Source organism: Megascapheus bottae, chromosome 18 (genome assembly GCF_031878675.1).
Source record: "Megascapheus bottae isolate mThoBot1 chromosome 18, mThoBot2.hap1, whole genome shotgun sequence".
NCBI lineage: Eukaryota > Metazoa > Chordata > Mammalia > Rodentia > Geomyidae > Megascapheus > Megascapheus bottae.
The window spans coordinates 18,768,450-18,786,673 of record NC_143526.1 but is presented as its reverse complement, the minus strand read 5'-3'; the positions used below and the strand labels follow the sequence as shown (position 1 = coordinate 18,786,673).

The window sequence follows — 18,224 nt, the reverse complement described above, 5'->3', positions numbered from 1 at the left end:
CTACCACTTGAGCCACAGCACCACTTCTGGCTTTTTCTGTTTATGTGTTACTAAGGATTCAAAACAGGGCTTCATGCATGTTAGGCAGGCACTATACCAGTAAACCACATGACCAGACCTTTTCTTTTTTCTTTGTTTTTGGCAGTCATGGGACTTAAACTCTGGGCCTGGGCACTGTCCCTGAGCATTTCAGCTCGAGTCTAGCAGTTTACCACTTGAGCCACAAGCGCCACTTCCTACCTGCCCTTATTTTTGTTTTTAAAATTATTTTTGATGTTTGCCAGAAATTTGGACTTCTTATCTTTTCATGTATAATTGAAAACTTTTCACAGATGTGTATATGCATTGAAATCAGATGCAATCCAAAGTACTGAAATGTTACATGCCAACAAATTTTGACACGGAGTCGTTAGTGGAATTAGAGCTCTTAAGGGTATATGTGGAAACATGTTAAATTTCAGCTAACTTTCTAACATATAATTTTTTTGAGATGGAGGCACAATATTGGAATTTGAACTCAGTGCCTCATGCTTTTTAAGCAGGTGTTCTACCACTTGAGCCATACCCCTTGCCTTTTTTGCTTGAATTGTTTCTTAAGTGATGTTTTAATATTTTTTTCTCAGGCTGGCCTCAGACCTTGATCCTTTTACCTATGATCTCCCATGTAGTTTGATCACAAGTACTTATAGAATGCCCAGCTTATTGATTGAGATGGAAGTTGTACTAACTTTTTGGTTGGCCTCAGATAATCTGAAAATCCCTGTCCCCTAAAGTGGCTGGAATTACAGGCATTATTCCAGCTAACATATACATTTCATCCCCAAACAACATTGTAATTTACTATATACATTCCATAAAATGTGTATACTGTTACTCACATATAAAAAATTTATTTTACAGGATAAAAGCACTAATTTGTAGGTACACATAATTGTTTTTACTACACTGTTATGCATATCTAACAACAAAAGTAGAGACAACCCAAAATTCTTAGTAAGAGTAATTGCCCTTAAACTCTGAAATATTATAGTGTTAAAGCCGTGATATAAGTGAGAAAATTATATTGTATGGCAGTTACGGTCTTGTCATCATTCTCAGGAGTTTCAATATGTATATGTTATTCACTTATGAACATGGGGAGAGATATGGACAGCAGTGGTAGCGTAAAAGAGTCAGAATCCAGATGCCAGTGGCCTATGCTATAATTCGATTGACTTAGGATGCTGAGATCTGAGGATCATAGTTTGAAGCCAACCTAGGAAGAAAAGTCTTTAAGACTCTCTCTACAAAATAACCACCGACAAACAGGGCTGGAGGGGTGTTCAAATTGTCAGATACCAGCTGAGCAAACAGGCCAAATAAGCAGGAGATCTTGAATTCAAACCCTAGTACAACCCCCCCACCCCCCAAAAAAAGAGGAGGAATCATGAGGAGGAGACGGAGGAAGAAGAAGAGGAGGAGGAGAGAAAGAAGAAGAAAGAGGAAGGAAGGAAGGAAGGAAGGAAGGAAGGAAGGAAGGAAGGAAGAAGGAAGGAAGGAAGGAGAGAAGAAGAAGAAGAAGAAGAAGAAGAGGAGGAGGAGGAGGAGGAGGAGGAGGAGGAGGAGGAGGAAAGAAGAAGGAGGTTGGCCTTGTTTGACACTCTATTCTTTCACTTAACATTTATGAGTGAGCATACTTAATTCTTTCACATGTTATATATAAAATATATAAACATATAAAATTATATATAAATATATAATATATATATAATAGTTGATACCACAAATTGAATCAGAGCCTTGCTCTTGGCTTGCTTCTCATTTCTGAGGATTTTCCATTTGAGCCACACCCTCAGGCTAGCTTTTTTGGTTTGTTTTTCAGCATATAACTTTCAAACTAGTTTTATATTTTTAATTGGTCAAGAAAGTCTCCCATATTGATAAGGCATTCTTATAATGATCTGTGTTAAGAAACTGTGAAGGATAATAGCATATGTTAGTCATCAGCAGTGCCCAGATTATACAAACCATATATGTTCTATTCAAGTCCTCATAGGAAAGCAATGACACAGTGATATTAGAATAACTCAAGTGGGGTTGATTATTTACCAGGGGAATAAATAAAAGGATTGGCAGGAGATGCAGATTAGGAAAAAGTCAAGGAATTTGTTCAGGAACCAAAGGCTACCAAGAGTAACTGTTCTTACTCTAGGTACAAATTGAAGAATGTGGGTTGAGGCTGTCAGAATACCAAAGGAGAGAAAGTTGTTTAGACAAAGACATGCAGACAAAAAGATGTTGATAGAGAGGTAGTCTTGGCTTACCTCTCTAGGTAAGCTTTCCGGGAGTTAATCAGGGAAATAAAAATCTCAAGTTCATGTTTATTTTTCTCTTCATCTCACAGTATCCCAACAGAGACACAGAGTAATTGCGGATGTGTTGGTGTGACTCATGTAGGTCAATAGCATTAGGCAGACAACAAGGGGAACTATAGAGTTGATCTTGCAGAGTGCACTGGAGCTATCTGTCCTATAATAACCAACAATCTTTTTAAACAATGGCAAAAGAAACCAGAAGAAAAAAAATCAGATTGTAATTTGCAAAATATTGATACCAATCTTTTCATGGTCTAATAGACTTGTTTTTTAATGGACTTAGGCCCAAGATTTAATTTAACAACAACAAAACGAAACAAAACCTTAGAATGATCTTGTCCCTCGCTGTCTTCTATGCACAAATTCAGGTTTTTTCACAAAACCAAATGAGGGTATTGAGCTAACAGCCTGTGAGCAGAGGAATGTTGTTCTTCAAGATGAACATGGCCCCATTCTCTACCAAGCTCCAGACTTTGGGCCTGGTTGAATGCTTCAATAGTATGCTTTTCTGTTAAGTGCTGGCATGGTCTCCAGAAGGGGCACAGTACCCCAGGTCATTGGTGAGGAGCAGCTGATCTATGTTGCACCTGTATGAGTGCCAGATGCTGGAAAGTCAGACATATTTACGCCTCACCCAAAACTTGTAATGTGAGCATTATTTTACAAAATCAGTAAGTGAACAGAGCTCTAAGAGATTAAATAATCAACACGACTTTATAGAACTTTCTCAAGATCAGTGATGGACCTTAATTTGGGGTATAGTTCTGCTTGGCTTGGCTTCATCCCATAGTAGACTTGCTCAGATACAAAATTGTGAACACATCATCACCAATTATGGTAGCCCTCTCTCCTGTCCCTTCTTCTCTCTATCACCTTGTCTTTTATTCATTCCTTTCTTGTGTATTTAGCAAATATTTAGTCAGTCCTACTCTGTGCCAAGAATCATGCATAGCATTGCTGATGCCAATGAGCAGAGACTCAGTAGTCATGAATTTTACAGTTTAATAATTGTTCTCGGGCCGGGAGTTTGGCCTAGTGGTTAAAGTGCTTGCCTAGCATGCATGAAGACCTGGGTTCGATTCCTTGGTACCACATACATAGAAAAAAGCTGGAAGTGGTGCTGAGGCTCAAGTGGTAGAGCTCTAGCCTTGAGAAAGTCCAAGGACAGTGCCCAGGCCCTGAGATCCAGCCCAGGACTGGCAAAAATAAATAAATAAATAAATAAATAAAATAATTGTTCTCAAGGGAGCCATCCAATACATCTTTCCTAGCCCCAAATTATTTTCCTTCAAGGTTCTTTGTGTCTACATTTTCACGTCTATTAACTATGATGGAGAATTATTCTTTTGGCTTATTTGTTTAAATTACAGTGTAATCTAAAATAAATCTTAAAAATACTCTAGCTCTTTTATTGTTGAGAGTAATGAAGAATCTGTAATATAAGGAAGATGAAACACAGGAACTATGTAAAATAGGTTATTTTTTTCAAAGGCACTGACTGGTTTTATTGAAACAAATTATCCAGCCTCCTTAAGAAGTGTGTACATAAGAACATGTTCAGACTTATTTTTTAATCAGGCTAAAAGTGTCTCTTATTCCCTCAGATAAGCATGCCTTCCATCTTTCTAATTGAAAATTGGTTTGTATTCAAAACCTTTCTTGTCAGACAAGTTAAAATTGCTGTTCAAATTTCATGTATCATCACAGATACAAAGGTAATATACATTTGCATTTATTTTCCTCCTATTTAGGCATGCCTGTTCACTCTCTGGAAAGCCCCAGATTTGCCTACTCGGGTAAACTCATTTTTGTATCTGAGCCAGCATCACATCATTATCAAAATTAGAATTGATCCCGAGTTTACCGTTAAGAAGGGTGATATTGGTATTAAGGACTGCCTGCTGATTTTTCTGATATTGCATAAGTCACATGTCCTTATGAAGCTCTAAACACTGCCTGGTAGTGTTTTAGTTACCTTTTATAATTAACCTAGTTGATCTTCAGTAGAGTGGTATTTAGTAGAACTCATGTCTGCTGTGTTCTGTCTGTAGCCATTTTTTGATGTGGTTTCTGGTGATACATATATACACACATATATAGATAGATATTTATAAATTAACTGGTATTAGAACTAGGAGTTGATGGCTTGTTGCCTATAGGCACTCAGGATATTGATATCTAAGCAATGGTTTTTGAAACCAGCTTGGGAAATCTGTGTCTCTTATCTCTAATTAACAAGCAAAAAGCAGGAATCTTAGGTGTGACTCATGAAGTAAAATGCTAGCGGTGAGCAAAGATGCCAAGTGAGAGCATAAGATCTTGAGTACAAGTCCTAGTATGAGAGAGAGGGAGATAAAGAGGGAGAGGGATAGGGAGGGATTCCAAAGCATCCTAGTTATCAGTATGGTATACATGGTAAAGGTTATAGTTTAGTTCTGATCCTAAACAAGTTACTGAGCATGGCTGGCCCTCTTTAACTTGCATTTTATAAAACTGAAAGAATTGAGCTGAATTCAGCTCCCAGAACCAGCCAATCAGCTGAGGCTGGCAAAACAGGCAATTCTAGCTCCTCCCTTGTACTTCAACCTCAGCAATTCTGTTTTGTTTTACTTGTTAATAACCCAAAGTAACTCTTGCAATTCCTCATGCCTTTTCACCTATTTATCAACAGGAGGGGTCATTGTGTTCTATTTTTGGCTTCCTGGTGAGTCATAGCTCCTGGGATAATCAATGGTTCCTTTGAATTCTGCTGCAAGTATGTAATGTAAAGTATGAATCATGTATTAATACTTGCTTGCTGCATGTGAAGCACTCAAAACTCTTCTTAACATTCACTGTCAGCTTCATAAGAAATTGTACTGATGCCAAGTAACCCAAAACCTCTGGCATTCTATTGATTTTGTTTAGAAGGTGTAAACCTAGCAAAGCACTGACAAAGGACTGCTGCCACACTGATGGCTGAATTTATCTGTGCGGATTGTATTTCCACAGCTGTCAGATGAGATAGTTCTTCCCTACATAAAGTGCTCCAGAGTCAAGCAGGTGCTTGGGATTTTTGCTTAGACTTGTTAACACTTCTTACTTGGAGTTTCAAAGCATATAGGGACTACAAGACATGCTGTTTTAAAGGGTGATATTTCAGCTTTTGTATCTTTGGGGATAACCTGTTGTGAATGAAATTGGTGTTTTAAGTAGAACTGGGGAAGTTTTTGTTGACAATAATTTTGACATCTCTTGTGTTCTGTTGTGATAAGAAAGCAGAATAAATAAATGCAAGTAGGTGGTCAGAATTCTGTTAATATGAAAACAAGAATAATTTTCTTTATGTTGATAAATAGCAAACAAAAGCCCTGAACAAATAGTTTAAAGACCAGTCTCGCAGATTGTTGCTGGTTTGGCAAGGTAGTCTTGGGTGAGATGGAAAGGAATTGGGAAAACAAATAATTACCTTCGTAATAATATAAATTAATTGGTGAGTAGAATAAAAACTTATCTTACATACTTAGGAATGATAAAGAATAAACTTACCTTACATACTTAGGAATGGTAAAGAATAAAGCTGGCACATTTTAGTTTAGCTGTTCTGCTTTTAAAGCGTTTACATAGAATTTCATTGCATCAACAACTGCCAATCCTGAGAGGAGTCATCTGACCTAGAGCTCTGAACACATGGATGGGGCTGCCATTTCCTAACCTGCTCTGGTCATTTTGCCCACAATTGTGCTCTTGCTAGGGGGTGTCGATTTGTGCCTCAGGCTCTTTCTCACACTAGAGTCTCCTTTAATTATGAATCAGACTAATATAAATCTTGGTTTCTGCTCCCTACTAATTCTGCATTTTTTTGGTGTGTGAAGATAAATATTATCTTTAAGGATGTTGTTAAAATCATCAAGTTATTTAGTAGGTAGTGGGTATTGTATATATAAACCAGAACAAATTTTGAGACCTTATGTAAGGTGCTTTAGGTATCTTATTCACTGTAGCTTTGCTTGATATTCCTAATAGTATTAAAACTAACAATGTGTGATTCTATTAATGCATGATTATATACTGTATATGGTAATTTTTTTTTTGCCAGTCCTGGGCTTGAGCTCAGGGCCTGAGCACTGTCCTTGGACTTTCTCAAGGCTAGAGCTCTACCACTTGAGCCTCAGCACCACTTCCAGCTTTTTATATATATGTGGTACCAAGGAATCGAATCCAGGTCTTCGTGCATGCTAGGCAAGCACTTTAACCACTAGGCCAAACTCCCGGCTATGCATATGGTAATATTTTTATTGAGTTATAAAGCTGACTTATTTTCCTTGGTATTTTATTTTTAATTTATTTTTTTTCATAATGCTATTATAAAGGAAATATGCACATAGGTCACTTTAATAGAGAAATTGATTATAGTATTTTATTTGTATTTTGAGAAAAATGTAAAATAATATATTATTGACAGCAACCATGTTTTTTTTTTCATTTAGGCAAGTTATTCCAAGGAAGAGCTCCCTAGGACATATTTAGTTTATTTGATCTAATATATTAAATGTGAATGTATGCCTATAAATATCAAAACTTAAAAATATTTTAATTTGGATTCAATGGAAGAAACAATTCTCATAAACTTAAAAATTTTTAATAACTTGTTTTTGGTATTAGAAATAAATTCTTCATACTTACCACTATAAAATTAATCTCAGCACTGTTTCCTATTTCATGTTCAATATTTTCCTTTTGTAAGTAAAACTGTTCATCTTATTGAGTGAAGCTGTTAGATAGAGGGAAAAGTTACAAAGCAGAGATTCATTAAGTTGTGATGACTTCTTTTAATTCTGCAGTTGTTCAATCTTTAAAGCATTTATTGCAACTTGACTTTTCTCCTCCTTCCCTTGGTAATAAAAGAAATTTCATAGAAATAAGAAGCTAGTGTTGGTTATTAAGCATGTTCATAGAATAAATTTTTAAATGTTAGAGACATCATATTCATAATCCATAAAGGTTTTTCTTTGTTTCTTCTTTTTCTTCCTATATGAAACTCTAGGACAAACACAAAGCAAGCTCATCATTCCTTTCAGCAAGAAATTTGATTAAAATATAAGTATATTTCATACATTTTGTCATAGCATTTCAAGCAAATTTTAAGAATTTTTAGTAAAATAGATTTTAGAGAATAAGTAGGGTTTATTCTTTCCTTACCCTTCAACAACTATCTCTTGTGCCAGAAAAGAATTGACTTGACTTTTAATTATCCTATTATTAGAAAACGTGCTTTTGAGAGCGTACTAGATGTAGATCAAACTGAGTTCAGAACTTGTCCTCAAAGAGCTTTCTATCTAATTGGGATACATGTCAATTTATTACAAATGATAAAATAGAAATTAAATGGCTTAATGCTAGACACACAGAGATATTTCCTTACAAAGGAAGAAACATTAATCCATCTGGTCAGTAAGTGTTGGATAATCATCAAATGAATACTCTGTCACAATAGAATTCACTTTGCCCATTTTAATTACTTCTACAGGGAAAACTACTTTGACATTTATCTCACAGATATAACTATCTAGATACAAACACACATTTGACATAAAACTGACTTGATGGTTGGTCAAACCTGGAATTCTGCTTCTTATACCTACTCCCACTTATCCACCCACATATATTGGACAAGTGCCTGTTCAAACAGATGGATCTTGGGTTGTGCTTTCTTAATAGTAAACATCTATATTTACTGAGCAAAATAGTGGATGAGAATAGAATATATTGTGTTATTATTCCCCTGGGCATGATACTTTGAGTCAGAAACTACTATTTATTATTGCCTTTGTTTGTCGTTGGGAATATATTTTTTCGTTATGAATGAATATGTGAAAATTGCAAGACAACAGATGGAATCTTGGCGACATGGAAAACCCATAGACAGGAAAGCAGTTCTCTGTCAAATATGAAAATAAAAAATCAGCAGGTGTGGGAAATGGCATGTGGTTTTATAAATGCATGGAGCTAAGATTTTAGAAGTGTTTGGATTAGCCAAAGACACATGGGTTGACCCTGAAATTTCCCTCAATCACCAAGGACAAAGTGAAATTAGAATTCTCAGTATCTGTCTTTAGGCTTGTACATGAAGTTACCTGTTGAATCGCTGGGAACAGTGATTTGGGTCTAGTGTGACGTTTGGGTTAAATGTTAATGCTCATTTCCATTATAAACTTTGAGAAATCTGGAGACTCAAGTGGTAGGGTGGCAGGTGATTTTACGACATCATTGCTATTGTGCCCTTTTCTGGGAAGGATGCATAGAGTGGGGGCCTGAGCAGCAATGAGACAGCTCTGTAGTTTGAATATTACATGTGCTCAGATTTGATGCTGTGATATTGACATACCAAAAAAGCAACTCTCAAGGACATTTGCTCTCCATGCAGTTTTATGGTATTCTCTTGAATGTAATAATCAGAAAACCATCACGTATTTAACCTAATGGAACTATGAACATGGACATTCGTTCTTCAATTGATCCATTATGTATTTGACTGAATTGTTAGCACTGATATTTACTCCTTTTAAATTATGACAATGCTTGGCCCATGAAAAGCACACAAAAATTTGACTAAAACACTTTGGTTCCTTTTTCCTTCCTTTATTTACTCTCTTGTTAATTGAATGTATTCCACAAATAGGGGACATCTCGGTTACTATCTAATTTTCTAATCTGCTGCAGGATTTTGTAAGTGCCATAAAATAATATATTCAGAGATGCATAAGAATTTTGTGGAATAAAGCTCAACACAGTGTATCTTGAATTCCATTTTATGGTTATTATTTAAATAAATCTAATATTGTTTAACACTGTTGCACAGTAACATAGCATCCAAAATTTGCAGTAGGTGTTTCAGAAAACGCGATTTTTTTTTGGTCAGTCCTGGGCCTTAAACTCTAGACATGAGCACTGTTCTTTGGTTTTCTCAAGGCTAGAGCCTATCACTTGAGCCACAGCATCATCTCCAGCTTTTTTCTATATATGTGGTACCAAGGAATCGAACCTGGGTCTTTGGGCATGCTAGGCAAGCACTCCACCACTAGGCCAAACTCCCGGCCCAGAAAATGTGATTTCTTAAACAAAGTTCAAATGGAATTTTCTTGTGCTTTTTAGGCTTATGTAAATATATGTGCTTATACAAACTATTTATACATTAATTCAATGTATAAGTGAGAATTTTCATACCATTGTTTAATACACATTTCTTTCTCCCAAATAAAAAGTAAATACATAAGAATAGAAAATCTGTAACTATTTAAGCTTGAGATATCTTACTGCAAAATATTTTGGGATAGTTTGATAGTGTTTGATTTGGATTGTCACTATATTTTCTTATTGTGTTCTTTGAAATCACTTACATTTCTTAAATAACATTTTTCTATATCTATTGGATAAAACGGAAAACTCAAAAGGTTAGGTAAAGAGGGAGAATAAAATAATCTCAATGTTTAATTTCCTTAGAAGAAAGTATATGATAAAAATACTGAAGAAAAAGATAATTTTCATGCTACTATAGATCATAAGAGGGTTTGTCATTCTATAAAAAAACATTTCCTTTGTGTTTATGAGATGTATAACCATTACTAGTTTTTTTTCTTTAACTATTCCTACATATTATATACTGTAGAAATAACTCATTGTTTTTCCTTTTTCTTTTAAACAGCAAATGCCAGTCTTCTTGGAGGAGGAGGGGGTAAGTCCTGACATTATTTAACATAAGTTACATTTTTTTTGTTTTGTTTTGGGTTTTTTGGCCAGTCCTGGGCTTGAGCACAGGGCCTGAGCACTGTCCTTGGACTTTCTCAAGGTTAGAGCTCTACCACTTGAACCTCAGCACACTTCCAGCTTTTTTTCTATGTGGTACTGAGGAATCGAACCCGGGTCTTCGTGCATGGTAGGCAAGCACTCTACCACTAGGCCAAACTCCTGGCCAAAGTTACAATTTTATTACACAAACCACAAAACAGTTTCAAGAAACTTAATCTTGAAGTAATGAATTGCAAAAATAATGTCATTTCAGGAAGTAGCTATGATAAAAAGATCTTCTTGTCTAAATATTTTTCACTGTCTTAAGATATGTACAATACTTCTTTTCTTCTTACCAAACTCTATAGTTTTGTTCTTGTAGTAAGACATGGAACTCTGGTCTACTGATTTCAACATGCATTTGATAGGTGACAGTCACTTGTAAAAGGAATTCTGAAAATACATTTGTAAGTTATGTTTTCCTTTTCATAACATTGTATAGCCTGAGCACTTAATATAGCAGCTACTTATTATGAAAATAAATATTTTAGTACTGACACTTTTGGGGAGTGTGGCTTAAGGTGGAAGAGAGATCGAAGTAAGAGGGAAGATGTTTGTGCTGCAAATTTTTCTAATTTTCATAACCTTAAACAGAATGTTTCAGTGACATTTTTATTTAGCAGTTAGAATTTCAATCATTGCTCCTATATGCAATCAGTTGGTTTTTCCAAAGGCTCTTGGAAATGGGGATAATAGAAAGAGTTTAAACCAGAAACTGCACTTGGTAGTGTCCTATGATCTGTAACAAAGGGTGAAGGATTTGTAGTTGAACTTGTGTGAACGTCAGGGAAATTCTACTTCATATCTTCAATTTCTCCTTTAAAACAGAGTGATAATATCTACTTGGAGTGCTCATTGTGAGGATTTAACAAAAATGTCTGCTATGTAATAGAATGCTAAGGAATTGATAAAAGTGTCTTTTCTTCTCTCTTAAATTATTTTATGAAATACTGATCTTCAGGAGTTGCCTCTCATCTCTTGTTTTTGTAGGGACCTATAAAGGAATACTTCCTTTGGAAGGTGGATTTCAAACAATTTCCCTCTCTATAATTCTCATGGAAATTACTGTAAAGTAATGGTTCATATAGGTAAATTTCTAATAATACTAATATTTTAGCATTTAAAAAAAACCTAATTAATACTGTCACTACCATAAAGGAAAGTTTGAGTTGAGACTACATAAACACATTAATCAAGTTATAACAACATGTGATTAGTTATTTATTGCTTTTGATTATTTCTAAAAAAAATGACTTGACTGTTAAAAATCACTTAAGCTGCTTACATAAAAAGGTAGGTTAATGTACATTAAAATGTAATTGTGTAAAAGAAGTCTAGATAGAGATTGGATTGATTGGTCATTAATTATGTAATGTCATCTACTGTGAAGTTATTCACCATGGCATCATCTATGTCATCAGATTTTTATTTTTCTGTGGTTCTCTCCTAATGTATGGCTTCTACCTCAAAGCGTAAGAGGGCTGCTGGCACTCTACCATCAAAAGTATAGTGCGTGTTAAGAGAAGTAGGGAAGGTAAAAAATTGTGGATCCCCCCTCTCTAAAGTAAATCTGTTTTCTTTAAGCAGATTTCTCTGGAGCCCCAGAGTAAACTTGAACTTGAGCAAATATTTATTCCTGTCATAGTCTTTGATTGCTTCTTAGGAAGCAAAATGCTCATTAAAAAATAATAAATAAATAAAGGAGCCAAGGCACCAGTGAGTGGCTCATGCTACTCAGGACGCTGAGATCTGAGGATCTGGATTCAAAGCCAGTCCCGACAAAAAAGTCTGTGAGACCCTTATCTCTATTTAACTACCAGAAAACCAGAAGTGGCACTGTAGCTCAAGTGGTAGAATACTAACTTTGAGCTGAAGAGCTCAGAGACAGCGTCCAGTCCCAGAGTTCAAGCCCTACAACAGAAAGAAAGAAAGGAAGGAGAGAGAAAGGAGGGAGGGAGGAAGGAAGGAAAAGAGGTGGGTGTTATGTTTGTTCAGGAGAAAAGCGGTCGTGAAGGCTGAGGTATGCTGTTACTGATGCAGGTCATGGAGCTTGCTTTTGTGTTGTCCCACTGCTTTTCTTCTGTATGCGAGCAGTTGATGTATGCAGCACTGGTTCCAGTGACCGGGCTGATCTTCTGTATAGTTCTATCCTATGTGAGGAGAGACAGCATGAATTTTCAGCAATGGTGAAACATTCAGAAGTAGGCCAACTGAGTTTTCTGTTACCTGAAGTATATAATTTATTGTCCTCTTCCAGATGGCTGATTTTGCTAGCTTTACCATAATTTCTAATTTCTGAATTCTAAAATTAGCAACTCAGTCCCAACATGAAGATAAATTACAAGTATTTAAGATGGTTTGATTTCTCTCAGTAAAGTAGGTCATTGACAGGTTTAAATTCATGATATACTTCTCGAGCTGTTAAGATGGCTCTGAAATACAAGTTTGGTTTTTGGAAAGTTGCCTTTAAAAATTAAATTTAAGGAATATTTTTATTTGTCTCTGAGCCAGTTTTCTTTTTATCATACACACACACACACACACACACACACACACACACACACACACACGCACGCACGCACGCACACATGCACACACACACACACATACACATGATATGGAAACAGTCTGGGAACTTGGTCTTAGGACTTGAGCACTCTACCAACTTGAACCATGAACCTGACCCTTTTTGTTTTAGTTTAACAGAAAAGACCTTGTGATTTTTCTTGGGATTGGATCTGAGCTGCAATCTTAATTTTTGCCTCCTGCATGTCTGGGATGACAAGCACACAGCACTTTGACTTTTGTTGAAATTAGGGTCTCAAATTTCTGCCCTGGGATGGCCTCTGTGTTCTTCCCATCTCTGCCTCACAAAGGGGAGATTATAGGTATATGCTACCAAACTCAGCCATCTATGCTGATTTTTGAATTGCTGATTCTATGACAAATCTTTCTAGTCTGCTAAGTGATTTTTATGAAATAACAAGAAACTACCCTCCAAGGAGTGATTAAATTCATGCAATTCTCTTGCATCTAATGAACTTGTTCTATTGAATTGCATTAATATCTCCTCAGGAATTTTACAGTGAATAATTCTGTCATATAATTTGATGAGAAAATTTGACACCATATACAAAAATAATAATTGAATTGTAAGTGGAATCTTTGGGTCCTCAGAGCTTCTCTCAAACTCTATATGTATTACTGTACTTGATTGTGAAATCTACATAAAACCTTATATACAAAATTGTATGGTATGTAAAATTTTTGCATTTTGTCATCCTCTTTGGGATGCAACTATGCCAAAAAAGTGTCCAGACAGGAAATTCTTTCAGAATGTTCACTTAGGTAATCTCAGTTGTGATTTTGAAGATTTTGACATTGGTACAATGTTTTTATCCTTGGAATAAAGATCAATCTGTGTGCGTGTGTGTGTGTGTGTGTGTGTGTGTGTGTGCACACGCACGTGCGCACGTGTGCGCATGTGTGTTAGTACTGGGGCTTCAACTCAGGATCTTACACTCCCACTTTGCTTTTCATTCAAGATTGGCCTCTACACTTGAGCCACACACACACTTCAGCTTCGGGCTTTCTATTGCTTAAGTGGAGATAAGAATGTCTCATTTTTGTCTTCCCGGGCTGGCTGTGCACCTGGATCCTCAGATCTCAGCCTCCGTGTAGTTCAGATTACAGGCACGAGCCACCAGTGCCCCATGAGGTCCACCTTTCTATGAACTCAGTTTTACTACTGCAGTCCGCAGTAATACACATAGTGGTATGGTCCCATCCACTTAGCCATTCCCTTAAAATGCTCACAAGCGTGGGCAATTCATCTATACGTCCTATATATGTTAAGGAAAACATTTCTTAAGTGTCAATACAACTGACAATAAAAGACTAAATTCTAGTTTCTAGGGAGCACTTAAAGTAATTTTAGAGATCTTTGAAGTTCTATTAATTTTTATAAGCTTTCCGGTTTTACTACTAGAACTCTCTTGCATAGCTGTGCTGTACATTGAAAAAATATATATACTGGAAAATTCTGTTTTTTCATCTGCCTTTGCAAGTCAGGATAGGTTAAATAATGTTAGGACAACAAATAAAACTAAAAATAATATGCTGTAAGAGAATTTCATTCATTTCATGCTCCCATTTCAGTGCCAGCTTTCCTAATCTGTCTGTTGTACAAGTAGTGACAGAGACTCAGGCTACTCCTGTGTCTTCTAGTTCAAAGACTGTATAACATGGCTGCAGAGGGTATCACAGAGTGCAAAGCAGAGCTGAGGGAATCTTAAAACATGCATTTATAGATAAGTTATGGAAATGATTTCTTTTCACCACTGCTTGTCCTAGGAGTCAGAATTAAGAAAGTGACCATCCAACTTACAGGAAAGGCAGGCTAGGGAATCTGGAATATTTAAGAATTCCCAGCCAGGCACTGGTGGCTCATGCCTGTATTACTAACTACTTATAAGTGAGGCTGAGATCTGAAGATAGCAATTTGAAGTCATCCCAGGCAGGAAAAGTCAGTGACACTCATCTCCAATTAAGCACCAAAGAAACAACAATATAATGCCAGAAGTGAAGCTGTGGTTCAAGTGGTAAAGCACCAGACTTGAGCAAAAAAGCTCTGGGACAGCACTTAGGCCCTGAGTTCAAGCTCTGAGGTCAGGCTCCAGGACCTTTCCCCCATCCTCCCTGTTCCCCCCAACTGAAAAGGAAAAAAAATCGTCAAGAAGAGGAAATCATATAGTAAATACAGCACATTGTCTTTGCGTCTTTGCTACAGTTCTCGCATCAGACCAATGCTGCTATTTTGTAGTGCCAATGGTATTTTGATGGTGGTACAGAAAGATAAGAAATAGGGATTCTTATTTACGTCCTTCAGGTCCTTGACTTCCGCTTCAGTGCTTTGCTTTTACACTGCTTCCCCTCTTTTTCTCTTCTCAATCTGCTTTATCTACATGGGGCAGGTGAATGAGAGGATGCAAAATTCTGCAGTTGAGATATGTGTGATACGTTCTTTGCTTATTTTTTGCACCTCAAGCGGTGCTGGTAATTTGAAAGTACACACAATAGCACTATCCCTCCATACCTTTGGACTGCTGCTTCAGATTTCATACCTTCTTTTGGCATTTGGAGTTCAATCTTAGAAAATTGTTTTAAATAAATGTTCATTCACCTGTAGCAAGGATGCTTTCCATACACAAAATCTTATGAGGCTGGCTTCTTTCACATATATAGTGAAAGAGGAAAGAAACACAATTACAAAGAAAAAAAATAAGACCTTTTCTAATTTTTACACAGTAGATAAGGACAAAATTTACAACCTTCTGCTTTAGATAACACCTTCTCTCTTTCATTTATGAAGTGATTAACATAAAGCCACAACCCACTAATTGAACCCAAACAGGACATTGTTTATGGAATTTCTTCTCACTTCCAATCTGTCAAAGTACCTGGGGCATAATGTTAGACATTTAATGTGACAGTTCCTAACAGAATACAAATTAATCTTGGATTTTGTGCACATAATTTTGTATGACTGCTGATTTAATCATATGTGCATGTGCATATATAATAAAAACCATGTGAAACATATATTTCTATCATTACATAATTTTATACCTTGTACTTGAGGCAATTGTTTGGCAGATTAAATTTAAAAGCTCTGAGTGTGTGCAAGAGCTGCTAAACAAAGAACAAACAGCCCCAGATGGAATGCATGGAAAGCCATTTGTGTAGAATGAAATCTTGACGTACAATAGCAGAAAGCTTTGTGCTTTCCTCCTGATGCCTCTTTAAGTGAGCCCTAAGATGGACTAGCTTCAGTGGTCTTAGGTTAGGACTGCTGAACTATCAGCAGTTCTACTAGCAAAGAGAATTCTTTCTGTTTTTTCATTATTAATATCCATTTAGACATTAAGGATATTTGTGTGAGATACAAAAATGCATGCTTGAATAGGGGTGAAATTGTAACTATTTTCTGTCATATCTTAGACATAAGCCATGTATCTCCATCAATAAAACACATTCATTTCTATGCACAGATACACATGTGCACATATTGATCATTCCTTTAGTGAACAGATTTTAATCACACAACTACTGTGTGTCCATTGCAGCCTTTTTCCTATGGCCAGTTATGGTTCCTTTCAGTTGAATAATCAGAGACCTCAACTTAACCAATAGGCTTGACGTGGTGATGTTTAGCTATCATCTCACCTACATAGGAGGCATAATAAATAGAAAGATCAAAGCCAACATTGGCCTCAGGCAAAAACACAAGACCCTATCTGAAAAATAAGCAAAAATGATCTGGAGACCTGACTCAAATGGAAGAGTACTTGCCTAGCAAGCACAAGCCATGAGTTCAAACTCATGGGATGTGATACTAAGTTGTAAAAAATTAGGCTGAAATATTGGCTACCTCAGAGAAGACTGATGGTGGACACAGCAGGTCATCAGGAGGTGTGGACGTGAGGAAGCAGAAGGAAGGAGATGCAAGGACCATGAGTCAGAAGTGGTCTGACAATGTTCAGTTAGACATTGACCCAACCGATCATTATCATCCTGACATTCCCTCCTTTCTTTCTATTACTAATTCTTGAATACTCATAATTGTGGAAGAAAAGACCCTTACAAGTGTAGTAGTTGTGGTTCAAGTGGTAGCATGCTAGTTGTGTGAGTGTGTGCGTGTGTGTGTGTGTGTGTGTAAATTTGGAAACAGGAGTGTCAGTTTTTCCTGCCTTAACTGGTTTCAAAATTGATCCTTGTATCAGCCTCCTGAGTAGATAGGAGCATACGTGTGAGCCACCAGCACCTAAATGTGAACGGGCCCTCACCAATTCCATGTGGTCATTCATCCAACAAGAACTTGGTCGGTCTTACCCGCCTAATACTGCTCCTGGAGCTAAACAACAGTCAACCAAAAAGGCAAATGTCACTTGATGGGTCTTACATCCAGACAATGGATCTTACGTCCAGATGCTCAAAGTCACTCAAAGTATCACTCCGTTTTTGTTCAAAAGTCACTAAGCAATTGTACCAAATGAACATTTAAAAAAAGGAGAGAATAATATAAAATATCAGAGTATAATCACTCATAGTTAAGTGCCATTTCGTGATGCAGAAAATAAAGTATAAATGGTAGAAGGGGGAAAACAAGATGAGGGGAGGGGGGAGGGAATTTGGGACAAAAACATGAGAAGGGGTAGCAATGATTGTTTAGGAATGTGCCTTCTATCTGGCGAATATAATATAACCCTTCTAATAATTATAATAAAAATTTTTAAAAAATGATAGAAATAAGATACTGCTGGCCAGGCAAGATGGCTTATACCTGTAATCCTAGCTATTAAGGAAGCTGAGATCTGGAGATCATGGTTCAGAGCCAGCCTGGGCACTAAAAAAAAAAAAAAAGAATCTGTGAGACTCTTATCTCCGATTAATCACAAGAAAACTGGGAGTGACATTATGACTCAAGGGGAAGGACAATAGCCTTGAGCTGAAGAGCTCGGGGACAATGCCCAGCCCAGAGTTCAAGTCCTACAACTGACAAAAAGAAAAGGAAAGCAAAGAAAAAAAAAAAAAAAACAAAAAAACAGATACTGGGGCCTGGAGTTTGGCCTAGTGGTTGAGTGCTTGCCTAGCATGCACGAATACCCGGGTTTGATTCCTTGGTACCACATACATACAAAAAAGCTGAAAGTGGTGCTGAGGCTCATGTGGTAGAGCTCTAGCCTTGAGAAAGTCCAAGGACAGTGCTCAGGCCCTGAGCTCAAGCCTAAGACTGGCAAAAAAACAAAAACAGATACTGCTATTTTTCAAACACATTATGGAGTCAAAAGAACGTGTGTGTATATCTGTTTTTCTATACAGCATCATGTTATGATTACAAAATGAAAATAAACTAAATGTTCAATAGTAAGTTAACATGTCAGTTGACATTTTTCCTAATCAGAATAATATATAAAATTGCAAATGATCACTTTCATACTCAGAGAAAACTTGTATTTAGCAATAAGAAATTGAAGAATAGTA

At 36.6% G+C, this 18,224-nt stretch overlaps 1 protein-coding gene across 1 annotated transcript in view; it reads left to right on the top strand.

Annotated features, from left to right (window-relative positions):
• The window catches only part of Macrod2 (mono-ADP ribosylhydrolase 2), a 1,707,616-nt gene that overhangs the window by 344,791 nt on the left and 1,344,601 nt on the right, over positions 1-18,224 (top strand). The window contains exon 4 of the mRNA XM_090352924.1: positions 10,039-10,068. Within this exon, the coding sequence (XP_090209050.1) occupies positions 10,039-10,068 (30 nt within the window). The remainder of the gene's footprint in view (positions 1-10,038; positions 10,069-18,224) is intronic.